The 15,591-nt window shown below is 42.3% G+C and overlaps 1 protein-coding gene across 1 annotated transcript in view; it reads left to right on the top strand.

Moving 5' to 3' along the window:
* Positions 1–1,522: 1,522 nt before the first annotated feature.
* LOC138740314 (forkhead box protein O1-like) overlaps positions 1,523–15,591 on the top strand; it is a 35,606-nt gene continuing 21,537 nt past the window's right edge. Inside the window, exon 1 of the mRNA XM_069892782.1 lies at positions 1,523–3,501. Within this exon, the coding sequence (XP_069748883.1) occupies positions 3,076–3,501 (426 nt within the window). The 5' untranslated portion in view covers positions 1,523–3,075. The remainder of the gene's footprint in view (positions 3,502–15,591) is intronic.

The following is a 15,591-nucleotide window of genomic DNA, read 5'->3' as shown; positions in this document are numbered from 1 at the left end:
TTAAACTTATCCAGGATGCGTCCACCAGTGTCTTGAACAGCAAAATGGCCGACTCGGTTACTCCAGTGACATCAATGTTTCCGCACTGGCATCACAGGGAAATCCCTGGGTGAAGTGCCTGCTGTGATGGGGGGGGGGAGGAGAGAGAGGGGGTGGCTGCCGCAGGGCCCTGGGTGGTGAGGTGGGGAGAGGTCGCTGCCGCGAGGGGGAGAAGGGGACTTACATTTGGGGGAAATGAGGTCACTGCCATGGGGGGGGGAGAGGTCGATGTCGTGGGGGGGGAGAGGTCGATGTCGTGGGGGAAGGGTTGTCAGAGGGGGGAGAGGGTCACTGCTGTTGGGGGAAGATCAGAGGGGTCAGGGCGACTGATGGCTTGTTGGGATGCGGGGGAGACTTACTGATAGTTACCGAGTGCATGACGCGTCACTTACTGCATCATTGCGGGAGTGGGATCCCCTTAATTCGCCGGGTTGGTGATTTAATGGGTCAATCCCCCGTAGCTTAAAAGATGCTGGAAGCACCTTTGCCCCAGTAATCGCACCTGGGTCCCAGGAGAGCTACCCAGGTGCTGCAGCTTAAAAGCACCTGGAGAGATTGAGCAAAGGGAGAGTGTTGCTAGAAATGGACCAAGTGAATTTGAGGTCGGGGTGGAAATTGGCAGCAAAGTGGATGAAGTCAACAAGCTCATCAAGGGTGCAAAGATAGAAATACACAACCACAATTTCAGGCTTGAGCCCTTCATCAAGGTAACAAAACTTTTTTTAAAGCTAAGTTCAGACTGACCATTTGAATCACTTAAGGCATCGTTCATTCAGGTGCCTTGCTGTTCGGCGTGGACGATCATGCCTCTCCCTCCGAATTGTAGTTGTTGCCTCTTAAGGCATAGTTTATTTTAAATGTATTCACCCAAATTGTGGGGAACGTTACCAAATGCAGGCCTGGAGATAAGATGCCATTGGTTTTGTACCATTTTCTCTTCATGACATGAAGAAAGTGACAGCTTCCATCCACTTCTTATAGGCTGAATGGCTTAAGCGACTTGCTATCTTAAAATCTTGCTGTCCAAAGTAAGGTTCAGTTGGCAAGTCAGTTGAAGCAGGTCATGTTGGATGTATAATTAAAGAGTAGATGGAGATTATTTTTCAAATGATCAATTCTGGGGGGTCTGGTCCAAATGCATTCACAGGCCTCGTTAGATACAGAGGGAACCTGGGACTACTTTATACTAGGGCATGAACACTAACATTAACATCACACTTGAATGGTACATGCGCGGTGAGACGCATCACATCAATACATGGATGTGAGTAAAGAAATGTGCTGTTAAACTTACAAGCCTTTCTAGTGTTTATTAAGACCCCCCCCCAGTACAACCCAGGCATGACCTGATAGAAGCGGCAGGATACAAAGTGTCTCACTGCGCATGCCCCACTCTCAAGCGTGATGTGACTCTGACAATGTACGTGTTCACGCTCCGGCGTAAAATAGTCCCAGGTTTCCTCAATCTGTAACAGGCCTCTATTGAGATGGACGGACTAAAACTCCCAGAAGGCCACGCAGCACTCACCAAGCTGTCTGACGTCAGTGCCGTCGCCGTGGCATTTTTTTGTGTTGGGCGTCATGAGACGAAACAAGAAAGGAAGATTCTGATCTTTACTTAAAGTAATAATTCCGTGTATCAAGGCACGGCAGAGCTTTCGGCCTCGGGCCGCCTGAGGTGGTGGTTGTTGTTGTAGCGGCCCGAGTGCATTGTGGGACGCCGCGGGTGGAGGGGACTACAACTCCCGTCGCCGCCGCCGCCGCCGTCTCTCCCCTGCCGGTCCGGTCGGGCGGCGATGTTTACTCTGCGCTGAAGCACGGCGGAAGGAGCGAAGCGGCTCGCCCCGGGCGGGGAGGGGCCGCACACCCACCCACCCACAGGCCGCGCCTTGACGTGGGTGCACGCCGATGAAGTTGGACGGCGTCGGCGGCCAAGGGCTCCGACAGGCCGCTCGGAGGAGCTCGCAGTCCAGCTGAAGGGCGCGGGTTGGCTCGGTGCCCCCCCCCGCCCCGCAGCCCCCCTCCTCCTCCTCCTCCTGCTCCTCCTCCTGGGTCAAGATGGTAGCTTGGAGTGGAGGCGTCCTGTGGCCGGGGCCTGAAGCGGGAGGCCGACGGGGACGGAGGGAGTGAGAGAGCAGCAGCAGCCCTTGGAAAGGTTTTGGAGACTCGGGCACCAGGACAGGGACGAGGGGATTTGTGCAGATCGACCCCCCCCCCCCCCCCAACCGTTTCTTTTTTTCCTTAAAAGAAAGTTTTAATCGTGTGTCCCATAGGACAGCAAAGGAGGAATATTTGATAAGAGTTGGATCGTGCGGGACATTATCTTTTACGCTGCCTTTCAACGTCAACTGAGAGAAGATTCTTGTTTGCAACACGTTCTCTTGACTGGTTGCAACGCATCGCTTTGGATTTACTTGGGGTAGAGAAGAAAACAAAGCTCAGAACTGCAATGCTTTTGTGAATTTTGAACAATTTAAAAGGCAGTTGTTAACCCCTTCTTGGAGTGCTTCTATGTTATATTGTCATCGAGCCACCAAGGTTAATGCATGAGATAAAAATAATGTTGTGAACATTTTTAACATTTCGAAGTAATTAAGATCTGGTTTTGTTTGTGCGTTTGAAGCTTTACAGTATTACAGATTTATGAAATCAAATTCAAACCATATTCTGAATTATGGGAAAGATGCAAAGTGTATAAATGTGCTTTGCATCCAGAGACTGCAAATATTGGGCAAGACGTGTCAGAACAAATTGAGTGGATGCCAGCTTTGCTCCTCTTGAAGGAATTTGCGTTGTGGACCTTGGTTTGCAATCACAGTTAGAATTGCTGAAAAATATGATTGGATTGATGCTTGTTGTAACTTAATTGATTTTCCAGTGAGCTAGCATAACACTTGAATTTATTTGGCTTTAATGTGAGGTCCAAGTTTTTTTTCCATGGAAGATGCAGAAAGACATGCATTTTGTAAGATAGAAGTAGCAGACTTTTATTTGTGGAAAGAAATTAGCCATTCTTGTTTGCTACTTAATTGACAAATGATGGCTGAAGAACCAGCACAGGCTGAGATTGATCCTGACTTTGAACCACAGAGTCGTCCCAGATCCTGCACCTGGCCTTTGCCAAGACCAGAATTGACAACTGTAAAGCAGGAGGACTCTGCCACAGGAACTCCCAATGAAGAAGAAAAGCAGGAAATTTCTGATTCGAGTGCTCTAAAGTCAGAGAGTGAAGTCAGTCTAAATGCAGAGGTCTGTTCCCAAAGTGGTGCAACAAGTGCACAGCGGAAGAGTTCCTCTCGAAGAAATGCATGGGGTCATCAATCTTATGCAGACCTCATCACCAAAGCTATTGAGAGCTCTCCAGAAAAGAGGTTGACGCTGTCTCAGATCTACGATTGGATGGTCAAATCTGTGCCTTACTTCAAGGACAAAGGAGATAGCAACAGTTCAGCTGGATGGAAGGTAAGACTTCATCTTTTTGGGATGCGTAGATGTAATGTTATTTTTTTAATCCTCTATTCCCAAGATTTATTTTGAGCCTAAAGTAAAACTTATTGTCCCTTTCAAAAAAAATTGATAGAATGTAGAGGTGGCCTAGGCTGTACTTTCATTTATTGTCTTATTCCTGATACATATCTTTAGCAGTTTGTGATTTGTCTCCTCTAGGATACTTTGGCTCATCCACTCTAGAGTGTTTGAATGTACCTGTATTATTTTTCTCATAAGCTATCAAAACATTTATCACTTGTTCATTTTTAAAAATTTTTCATATTCCTACTTGTGGGCCTGAATATGATCTAACTCTGTTCCCAATGCAGGCAAATGGTATTAGTCCCCATGGGCAAAAAGATTGACATAGACCTGGTGGCTGAAGAGCTTGTTTCTGTGCATAAACCTCATGACTCTGTCTAATATCTGACAAATCCTAATGGAAAAATGTTTATATTAAAGGAATGATGTAGAATTAAATAGTAGATAAGTTAATCTTGGATTCGGCAGCTGCAGTGCTCCAGAGCTGAGGGTTGACCTCTTTATTCATTTCTCGTCGTCTTTCCTATGAGTAATTGCACATATTTGTCAGATCATTTGTACCAAATGCACTCTGTAAAAACAAATGGTGGAGAAACTCAGCAGGTCAAACAATGCACTTTACAGATAAAGGTACGTAACCAATGTTTCAGACTTGAGCCCTTCATCAAAGTATGAGCAAAATGTAGGCTGAGCAAAATGGTGTGGGGGAGGAGTAGAGACCCACAGGCAGGAAAGTAATAGGTGAATAAGGGAGGGCACACCAGCAAACAAGGGGAGGAGGGATGGCTTTGAATGGAGAGGGAAGAGGGTGGAGAACTAGAGGAAAGGAGATGGGGATAGGAAAGAGAGGGAGAGCAGGGAGTGGACTAGCAGAAAACAAAGAAGTTGATGTTAATGCCATCTGGTTAGAAAGTGGCCGGATGGAAAATTAGGTGTTGCTTCTCCAATTTATGGGTGCCCTTGATTTGGCGGTGTATGAAGCTCATGACAGACATGTCAGCGCAGTAGTGGGGCACAGAATTAAAATGGTTGGCCAATGGGAAATTAACACCTAATATTTCATCTACTCTGGACCCAACCAGATGACATGAACAGCAACTTCTCTGGTTTTGGCTGGACCACTCCCGTTCTCCCTCTCTTCCCCATCCTCCTGTTTCATTTCCTCCAGCTCTCTACCCCCTTCCCTAGCCATCCCCTCCCTCCCCTTGCTTACTGTTGTGCCCTCCCTCTCTTATCCACCTATTACCTCCTGCTTGTGGGACCGTGCTCCTCCCCATGCCATTTTCTTTGGCCATCTGCCTTCATTTTGTCCATACCAGCTCAAGCCTGAAATGTTGGTTATGTATCTTTTTCTTTGCTATATAAAGTACACTGAATGGACTTTCTCTAGTATTCTGTTTTCACTTCAATCATGGTATCTGCAGACTTTTGCATTTTACTCATGCATCATTTAGAGTTGGTTTGTGATTAACTATAGCTACACAATTTGCAGCAGTTCTTTACTTTTCCCAACCAGTAGTTAATAAACATAAGCCTTGATAATGTCAACTGGGATTGCAACCTTGACCATACCTTTCAAACAAAATGTGCCCTTTACATCATTGTCAATGGATATTACTTGGAGGTAGAAATCCTCAATTATTAGAACAATCCATGATCCAGGGCAAGTTTTAGTTTCCTCCTTGTGGATTTGGCTGAGATCAGTTACCTTAAGAGAGACCAGGAGAATGCTGGTATTTCCTTTTGGTTAAATTACTTGCATTTTGATTTGATAGAGAATTATTGACAAATTAACTATCAAGTAAGATTAAGTCTTGAATATTGTGTATGTTTCAATTTGATGATTTTGTCATTGAAGGGTTATTTTAAAATGGTGCATCTGAAATGTCCTTTTCCTCATTACTGGCTGAGTTCTCTAGTTTTGGAGCAGCTCCTTGTTTGCTGTATCCACATTGTTACTTTGCAGGGACACAAGACTGCAGATGATTAAATGAACTTCAAATTGAAGTTTATTATCATCAAATTGTACATACACAGTCTGATGAAACAGCATGTCTCCAGGCCATGGTGCACTCACAATAACACACACAATACACAGTACATAAAGATCACATAAATAATCAAAGGGATCTGGGAATACCGATAAATAATTCCCTGAAAGTGGCGTCACATGTAGACAGGGCTGTAAAGAAAGCTTTTGGCATCTTGCCCTTCATAAATCCAAATATTGAGTATTGGAGTTGGGATGTTATGGTGAGGTTGTATCAGGTGCTGGTGAGGCTAAATTTGGAGTATGACACGACAGCAAGGATATCCGTAAGATTGAAGGAGTGCAGAGATTTACTGGGATGTTCCAGGGTCTTCAGGAGTTGAGTTACAGGGAAAGATTAAACAAGTTAGGACTTTATTCCTTGGAGCATAGAGGAATAAGGGGAGATTTGATAGATGTTTGCAAAATTGAGGGGTATAGACAGAGTAAATACAAATAGGCTCTCCACTTATTTTAACAGAAATAAATACGAGGGGACATGGCTTTAGGATGAAATAGGAAAGGTTTAGGGGGAACTTCATTCAGTTGTGCGAGTTTGGAATGAGCTGACTTCTGAAGTGGAAATGCAGGCTTACTCTTGTTTGAAGAATAAATTGGATAGATATATGGATGGGAGTGGTCTGGAGGGTTATGGACTGGGAGCAGGTTGATGGGACGAGCTGAATAATTTGGCACAGGCTAGAAGGGCTGAATGGCCTGTTTTCTGTGCTGTAGTGTTCTATGGTTCTGAATATATGAAGATGCTGGAATATTTTTTAAATGCGAGAGAAACTCAGCCAGTTGAACAAAATGTGTGGCAGATAAGGGGAAAGAAATGTTGATATTTGGGTTTGGAACCTGCATCATGGTGTCAAATGAAACATCAATCACTTTCTCTTCCCTGGCCCCCACCAATGCTGTGTGACCTGCTGAGTTCCTCCAGTATGTTTACTTGCTAATTACTTTATTAACCTTTCTCAAAAGTAAATAATTACTGTACTTTCAAACAGCTATCCATGGAATTGGAACTGCACAAACAAATTTGATGATTTCACACAAATTCCACCCTATCACATACCGTAACCTATTTCTCACATTTAGATTTGGACAAATGGTTCCGGGCTGCCCAATTACACCCACCAATTGACCTACAACCTGGGAAAAATCCACCCTGACTCGGGGAGCATGTGCAAACTCCTTATTGACAGTGCGCGATTCAAATCCGGATTGCTGACTCCATAACGGTGTTGCCCTCAACTTGGACTTTATGTTGCCATCTCTTATTGACTGACTAGCTCCATTATTCCAAGAGCACATCCCTTTTATGGTGAGGTTCTAATTTTCCTTTATAATGTACCTTTATAAGAACTTAAGAAATAGGGACAGGCATAGTCCTGACTGCTCGGGCCTGCTCTGCCCTTCTCCAAGATCAGGGCTGATCTGACCATGGACTCTGCCCTACTTGTCCGCCTTTTACTCATAGGTCTTAGTTTTTTAACTATGTAGAAATCTATCTATTTGTGTATCTTAAATATACTTAATGAGGCAGCCTATATTGCTTTCTTGGGTAGAGGATTCCAGATTCACTGCTCTCTGGGGGGCAGGGGGAAAGGGAAGTAATTCCTCCTAGTCTGTCTTAAATCTATTTTCCTGAATCTTCAGGCTATGGCCCCACAATTTGTTTATTAAAATGGAGTTAAACAAGAAAATTAAGTCAAATATGGAAATGTGCGAGAGAAACTCAGCAGCATCCATAGGAAGTAAAGGGTGACCAATATTTTGGGGTCTCAGTCCTTTGTCAAGGTATGAGCAAAAAAACAGGCAGGTGTCTAAATATAGAGGTGGGGGGGAGGAGGAGGAGGAGCACAGGCTAGCAAGCGTGAGGTCATGGGTGGATGCAGGTGAGGATAGAAGAAAAAGTGATGGGGAGAGGTTAGCTGGAGGAAAGGAAACTGAGGGAGAGAGAAAGATTGGAGGGAAGGGAAAAGTCGATGTTTATGCCATCTGGTTGGAGAGTGTCTTTTTCATTGTCAATTGATTTTCTTATTGTTTGGAATAGAACAATTTTGATTCCATCTGTTACATTTTTTAATGTTCTCCATTCACAATTTTTACATGTGTTGCTTGCTACTTTAATGTCCTGTTTCATTAGATTTCCCACATTTATTTTAATCGTATAGTCTAATAAAATTCAGGCTAAAGGTCAACAGCATGTCTTTGTACATTAGACTCTTTGTAGTCCTCTGGTTTTTTTATTTATGCTTTTTACACAGCATTCGTGATTTTTCCATTATGAAGAGCCTCCAGTATGTCAGCTTTGGTCGTTCACACTGGAACGACCAAAACCTGCAGTTTTCTGTATCAGTCCACATTTTTATACCGCATACAGGCATTCCGAGAACAAAACAATTTATGAAAGCGTGAAAAAATTGTGCAATATTTAATAATATATGTGCACAATGTATAAAGGAGCATGGGAAGATGCACACAAAGAGCGTGGTAAAATCTACTGTAAGTATTGATCCGAAAGAAGCGGATTTTAAACTTTTAACTCACAAACAGGTGCCCAACCTTTTATCTAGAATCGTTGGGTCCGGACACCTGCCATTGTTCAGGATCTTTTGGATTTCAGAATCATTTTAAAATGGTGGTCCCTTTAAGCAAATGGGATGTTTCAAATCGCACAAAACAGGGGATGTGGGGTGTTAAATGAATTTAGAGAAAGACCATAATATCACTAGCATGTTTTTTTAAATTTGAAAGTGAAATTTCAAAATAAAACTGGCTCCTCTATCGCAGACATCTCAAACCGTGCAAATGCAGTAAATGCACATTGAAGCTCAAACATCACATCAGAATGAACTCTTTAAAGACTTGAGAGGTTTCTGTCTAAGCAGTCTTTCTTTTATTGAAAGTAAGCCATAATCTCATGCTTACTGATAAATGAATATTGTTCCATCCTATCAATTAACTGATTGCCCATTTTAACCAGAGCATCAGTGGGCATTTTTTTACCTTTGTGCACAATGTTTTTGTTCTCCTCACTACTCCTCCTGCTTATTGGGATATAACACCATTTCAAAAATTTCCCCATCATTCAAGGAAAGTGCAACAGGTGCATCATTGTCAATGTTCAGCACTTCTTTGATATCAGCTGCCTCTAACCTGTTTACATTTTCTGCTGCAACGCTTTTGGTATAGAGAACGAGGTTAGTGATTATCCTCCTTTCGTTACGGACACAAAAACCTTTTAAAATCTTTACCTCTAGGCTCATTTTCTTTAAACATTGTTGACAGCCAAAGTCTGTGCCAAGTATGTTTTAATGTTGCTTCAGTTACATTTCTCCATGCATTAACAAGTTCATAATCTGTAGAAGCTTTTTCACCACAGATTAAGATATTTTGTACTGTGTCGCTTCTTAAATTTTTGCAGCCAACCATATGAATTTTCACACTCAACTTCAAGGTTCAGTTCTTTGTCAAATTTTTGAGCTTGTTTCATTACAATCAGTCCAGTCAGTGGTATGCATTCACTTTGTTATTGCAGCCGCTCAATAAGCACTCAGTCACTATCTATGTTTTTTTCCCTTTGCGGTTTTCCTTTTATTCTTCAGTCTGTGATCATCATTCTCCGTGTAAAACTTCTACTGTTCTTTGTTTCTTCAAATTCATATATGGTGGGTGATTCCCACACCATAATCTTCCATTAGACGACACACAGATACGCCACTATCAAGCTTCCACAATAACTCCACCTTCTGTGCAATCGATAATGAAAGAGACTTCCTTTTCTGCATCTCACTGCTACCCATAGGGGACTCTGCAGCTCTCTTTGCCTGTTCTAGGCTTCTGGCTGGTAATGTCAACTGGGAGGACAGGTGGCGATGATGCTCGACGTGGAGGGTCTCTAATAAAATAACCACCACACGAATCAGCAGGGAATTGATCTTATAAAATGAGTGATGGTGTGGGGCATGAAGCACCACTTATTAGGTGATATGCAAATTATCAACGTGGAATGCGACAGGATACATGGGAGATGAGCGAGGGACACGTTGGGCCATGTTTGGCGCCAAACTCCATCTTTGATAAGCAGATTTCATCTACCAAAAAAAAGTGCTGGTTTTTGGAGGTTGCTGGTTTTCAGAATTCTGGATAAAAGGTTAGGGACCTGTGCCACTTTAATTACCGCTGTCTATCGTTGGGGGCTAGAGGCAGGCTGTCGGTGAGGGAGCGGAGTGGTGGGCTTCAGACTGTTCAAACTGAGGACAAACTCACAGACCAGCTTGCTCACAATTTGGCAGACCCAGTGTCAAATCTGGGGTCAGCGTTCAGGTTAGTTTATTATGCAGGGAGCAGGATAATTATCCCTCTTGTGTTCACTGGCCTCCTCTCTCAGAGGTTCTGTGTCACTATAAACTGCCTCTTTTGGTTGGCCCATTCTTTCATTACCCATGCCTGTTTCTAGATCTTGGTGGGATCAGTGCCTTATTTCTTTTCCAGTAATTGTTGTGCATTTTGATATGTCCTGGGGTAAGTTTATTGTCTACATAGAGATGACCTTATTTTCACACTTTAGGTTTACGTGTGGGATTTGGGATAGGATTAGATGTTGGGTTCAAGTTAGAGTTAGGTGTAGGATTAGGGTTATGGTTAGGGGTTCTGGTTAAGGTTAGGTATGGGGTTCCAGGGTAGGGTTAGGATTAGGCTTAGCGTCCACAGCAACGCAGAGCAGGCATTGGACTGCTGGTGTAGAGCAGGTTAGTGGACCGCCGGGAGAGAGCAGGCAGTGGCCGCCAGGGCAGAGCGGGACAGTGGGCTGTGAGAGAGGGCAGGCAGCAGACTGATGGAACAGTGGGCCATGGGAGAGAAAAGGCAGCAGATTGCCGGGACAGTGGTCCACGGGAGAGAGCAGGCAGCAGTAAGAAAATTACAGTACACAATAATATACTGAGAAAATTACGGTACACAATATACACTGAGAAAATTACGATACACAATATACACTGAGAAAATTACGATACACAATATACACTGAGAAAATTACGGTACACAATATACACTGAGAAAATTACGGTACACAATATACACTGAGAAAATTACGGTACACAATATACACTGAGAAAATTACGGTACACAATATACACTGAGAAAATTACGGTACACAATATACACTGAGAAAATTACGGTACACAATATACACTGAGAAAATTACGGTACACAATACACATCATGACCCGAGTTGGTCCCGAAATGTCTGTAGTGCTGTTTACGCTGCAGGTGGTTCGTGAAAATTATTAGGGGCCTAGGCGAATAAAAGATGGGACTGGAAAGGCACCTCCATTCTGGTTCCATGTTTTTTTTACACTGCATGCATTCTGTAAAAAAGGGAATAATATCCCAGAACAAAATGGCTGTCTAAAAATCATAATTGATTTCAATAGCTTCTAGTCACAGCTCCTGGCTTCTTTTTATTTTGATTGTGTACCAGGGTCACTACTGCTACAGCCAGGTTATAGCTCCTAGGCTGTAGCTCAAATCTTGCAGAGGAAAGAAGACACGCACACCAGTAGTGTATTTGACACTGAGTTTATTCAGGGGCAGCTCTGCCTTTTATAGTGAGCTCAGCCACATTACCACCGGGGCGTGGCTTGAGCAGACCAGCCACCGATTGGTCATTTCCAGCATCTGGGACCCAATTGGGGCCCCCTGTGATCCGCTGGCAGTAGTTGGCCAATTTCACAGTTCCACGAGCAGCCTATGGAAATGGGCGTCTCGGCCCGGGTGAGGTCTTGTCAGTCGCCGTGTTTGACAGCCGTTTCTGGTGTTGGCTCGAAGCGCGGGCCGCTACAAGGGTTACAAGAACAAAAAGATTGATATTTGGGTTGAAGATCTGCCTTTGGGATACTGGCCTGGCATGGTTTTGGTAGCCTTGGCAGTGACCTTTTCTCGACTTCCATGCTTTAGATATCTGGAGTTCACAATCTTCATTTCTATCTGCTTTGTCCATGATTTTTTTTGTGTGCAATAATTTGCATGTACTATGTGGTCTTGAACTTCAGTTAACATTTTTTTTGTCATTCTGCTCTGTGTGCTGATGTGAGTTTTGACATTTAAGCTACATTAATTTTATGGCTAGAGCAGGTTTTACTGTGTTTTTTTTTAACCTCTGCTTTATAAATGTTGTTTTTCTGTGACATATTTCAGCTTGACGAGGGACATGGTGCTATCTCCACAAATGTATTCAGCATTGGCAGCTGATTAACATTAAAAACATAATGTGGCTTGATCTGGATCTTACTAATAAAAAAAAATTGATACTTATTTAAAAAGATTAAAATTTGCATTGATCTCCAAGACATTGCCAAATGATATGTTTGTAACATAAGAAATTACAATAACTTAATAAGCAAACTGAAATCAAATACAGGTGGTTTATTAATTCAACAAACCCTAAATGTTAGTGCAGGAAAATGAAATGGTAATTCAAATTCCGGAAGGCAGAAAACTCTCAGTCACTTAATGAGTTAACTCCTTTTCTCTCCGTAAAATTTGCCTAAACTTGGTGTTTTTAGAGCACTTTCTGCTTAATATTCAATCAACATTTCACTAACCAAAGAACAGAAATAGTGAGTAAAATCTCTCCATGTGGTGGATATCTAAATAACATTGTTTTTATTTTTAGCAAACTTTGTCAATAAATTAAGTTGACCATGATGAAACTGGATCATTGGGTAGCTGACATTAATTTCTTGAGCACTGCACAGCCAGTAATTAGAAGCTAAATAGCCATGGGATATACATAATTCTAGACCATGTTTGTTTGTACTGGAATGTCACTACTACAAAAGGCAAGGTTTGAGCAGAGCTAATGTGTTGTTTACAGTCCCACAGTTTACAGTGTATTGGAATGTGAAATTAGTCTGATTGCACAGAATCCGAAAAAGATGTATCTCAATTTTTTTTTCTGTGCTGTAGATGACTACTCTCTGGATTATATTGTGTTATTTAGAGAAGCTGGTTCCTGTTGGAAGATGGAACTAGCTGTTCATTGCAGCGTGGCCTCCTTGTGGGAAGAAAAACGTTAGCATATCGTAAGGGGGACCATTTGTTGTATATGTTTCATGATCAGGATTTAAAAGAAGGCCAATCAATCCCTCTGCCATTCACTAGGATCACAATTGTCCTTTTGCCTCTGTAATTCTTATTCACATTAACCCAGTGGTTCTCAACTTTTATCTTTCCGCTCACATTCCACTTTAAGTATTCCCTGTGCCATAGGTGTTCTGTGATTAGTAAGGGATTGCTTAAGGTGGGATGTGGGTGGAAAGAAAAAGTTTGAAAACCACTGTTTTAATTGTCCCTAATAGACTCGTTATGTGGACGGTTTCATAACTTCAAAGGAAATGGACCAATGACAATTCTTCTCAAACAAAATATTTCAGTAATAATTGGGTCTAGAGCAGTGATTCTCATCTTTCCCTTCCCACTCACATCCCACCTTAAGCGATCCTTTACTAATCAGAGAGCACTGATGGCATAGGGATCATTTAAAGTAGTATGTGAGTGGAAGAAAAATGTTGAGAACCACTGCATTAACCCCTATGTCTCTTAATATCCGAAGGTCTGTGTTAAATGTATATTTATTTGCATAGTCCTCTCGAGCAGCCATTTTCAAACTTGGGTCATTTTTGGCTGTGGCCTCCTCAGGACTCTGCTCAAATTGCCTGTGAAGCAGTCAAATTTAGATGGTTTCTTCTCTCCTACCGACGACATAAACATAAAGGATTATTGAGGATTTCAGCCTGTGTCCCCTTCCTCCCCCCCCCCCCCCCCCACCACCTCCCAACCCTTAAATGTGCTGTGGACCCCTGGAGGGCTTTATGGCCCCCATTCAGAATGATTAGAGTATGAACTTCAAATATTTGTAGCTCTCTTGGTAAAGAAATCTCAGTACTGAAGTTTGTTCTTTTATTTTGAGATGCTGATCCATGGCTTCAGACATATCAGCCAGGGAGACTCTATCTCTGTATCTACCATAACCAGATCCTAAGAATTTTGTTCAGTTGAAGTATATCATCCCTTTCTTCTAAACTCTGATCTGTTTAACTCTTCCTCATGAAATAAAAGCGTGCTAATTTGGTGAAGTTTGGTTGCAAACTTTCTTTGGTTCAGAAACTAGATCTGTTTTTAATATTCCAAATGTGTTCTCAAAGGGGCTTTTTACAATTGGAGCAAGACATTTTCACTTGCATGCACAAATTTTCTTGCAAGTATAATGCTATTGGATTTTCTAATTGCTTGATGCAACTGTTCAATTTCTGTACAAGAACACCCAAGTCCCTCTAGATATTATCTTTCAAACTCTAATAATGCTGCCTTTCTGCCAAAGTGGATGACCTATTTTCCCCATTTTGTTTCATCTACCTTGTTCTTTCTCTTTTACTTGTGCAATTTACTGAAATCCCTGCATCTTCTACTACCTGCACCGTCACCTAGAGTTGTATCAATAGCAAATATGAATATATTACACAGTGATGCAAGAAATGACAGATGCTGGAATCTAGAACAAATAGGAACAAACTGCTGAAGAATTTGGCAGGTTGAGTAACATCTACATAGGGAGTGGAAAACCTGTTGAGATCTTGCATCGGGACTTAGATCAGAATGAATTAATTGATTCCTCCTCATCAGAATAATTGATATAGATTGTGAACAGCACTGATCTCTGCATGACCTATGTTCAAATTCCCAAACTGAAAATGATCTGTTTGTTCTTGCTGTGTTTTTAGTCCATAATTCATGCTGCAATATTACTGCCAAATCTACATATTGTACTTAATAACCTCCTGTCCATTACATTATTGAAGACCTTCAGAGAGTCAAAATACTCCACGTCAACGGGTTTGCTCATATTCACCTGTTGGTTGTAGTGTCAAAATATTCCCAGAGATTGGTCAAATATGACTGTCCTCTTTTGTAAGTCTAAGTTGACTCTGCCCAAAGTTGTTATTTTACTAGTGTTCTTTTGTCTTTTCATATTTGCGGTACCTTTCCCTCCTGCTGATGTCAGGCTGACTGATCTATAGTCTCTTTTTTTGCCATCCTCAAAATCAAAGAAAAAATGTAGCTTAATTTAATGAATGTGAGAAATCTCTTGTAGCCTTAACTTCTGTCACTTGCTTCCTTTCCTTTCCCGTCTATTTCTAGGGATGCAGTGCTAATTTTTTAGGTGCCAGAGCTCACCAAAAATGATGACAAGGAGGTGCTGGAGCCATCTCATGAGGTGCCAGAGTGGCGCACCAGTGAGCTCTGGCAGCACTGCACCCCTATTTCCCACATCTGAAGCTTGAGCTCAGGAAAGTGTGTGGTTTTGTAAATTGTGCAGTTATACTCTAGTCGGAGATAGCAAAGGTTAAACTTTGGCAAATAACCATCTGTCGAAGGATTTGGGAGAATGGAAAGATACATTGGTGGGAAAAAGCATTAGGAACCTCCCAGTTTGATTTACTGTTTCCCTTTCAACAGGAATGGGGACTGGTAGTGGCTGTGGGGAGGTGTTGGGACCGGCATGTGCGGTGGTGGAGAGTTGTTGGTGGCAGCAGTGGGAGATGTCAGGGACTGGGGGGGCAGAAAAAACCATTGTTAATGAGGCAGGTGACACTGGAGGAAACATTTGAAACCGCTGATGGAGGAATTCTGATGATGCCGCTGAGTTCCATTGTTCCGAAAACCAAAAAACGTCTGGTCCCAAGTGTTTCGGATATGGGGTACTGAACCGGTATCTTAATTCAATTCTTAAAAATCCAACCAGAATTCTTCAGAGTAAATCATCTGAAAGACTGTAATTAAAACCCATGATAGATTATTCAACATTTTTTAAAAAAAAAAATGCTTTTTGTTTCAAATTCTTGGGCCAAAATGGAAAGAAAATAGGTGGCTTTAAAAATTATTTGAGCTTTTTATAGTTCAGTCTCTGCTCTGCTTTATTG

The sequence above is a fragment of the Narcine bancroftii genome, chromosome 8, assembly GCF_036971445.1.
Source record: "Narcine bancroftii isolate sNarBan1 chromosome 8, sNarBan1.hap1, whole genome shotgun sequence".
Lineage (NCBI taxonomy): Eukaryota > Metazoa > Chordata > Chondrichthyes > Torpediniformes > Narcinidae > Narcine > Narcine bancroftii.
The sequence above is the reverse complement of the archived record's forward strand: the minus strand, read 5'-3'. Positions and strand labels throughout refer to the sequence as shown.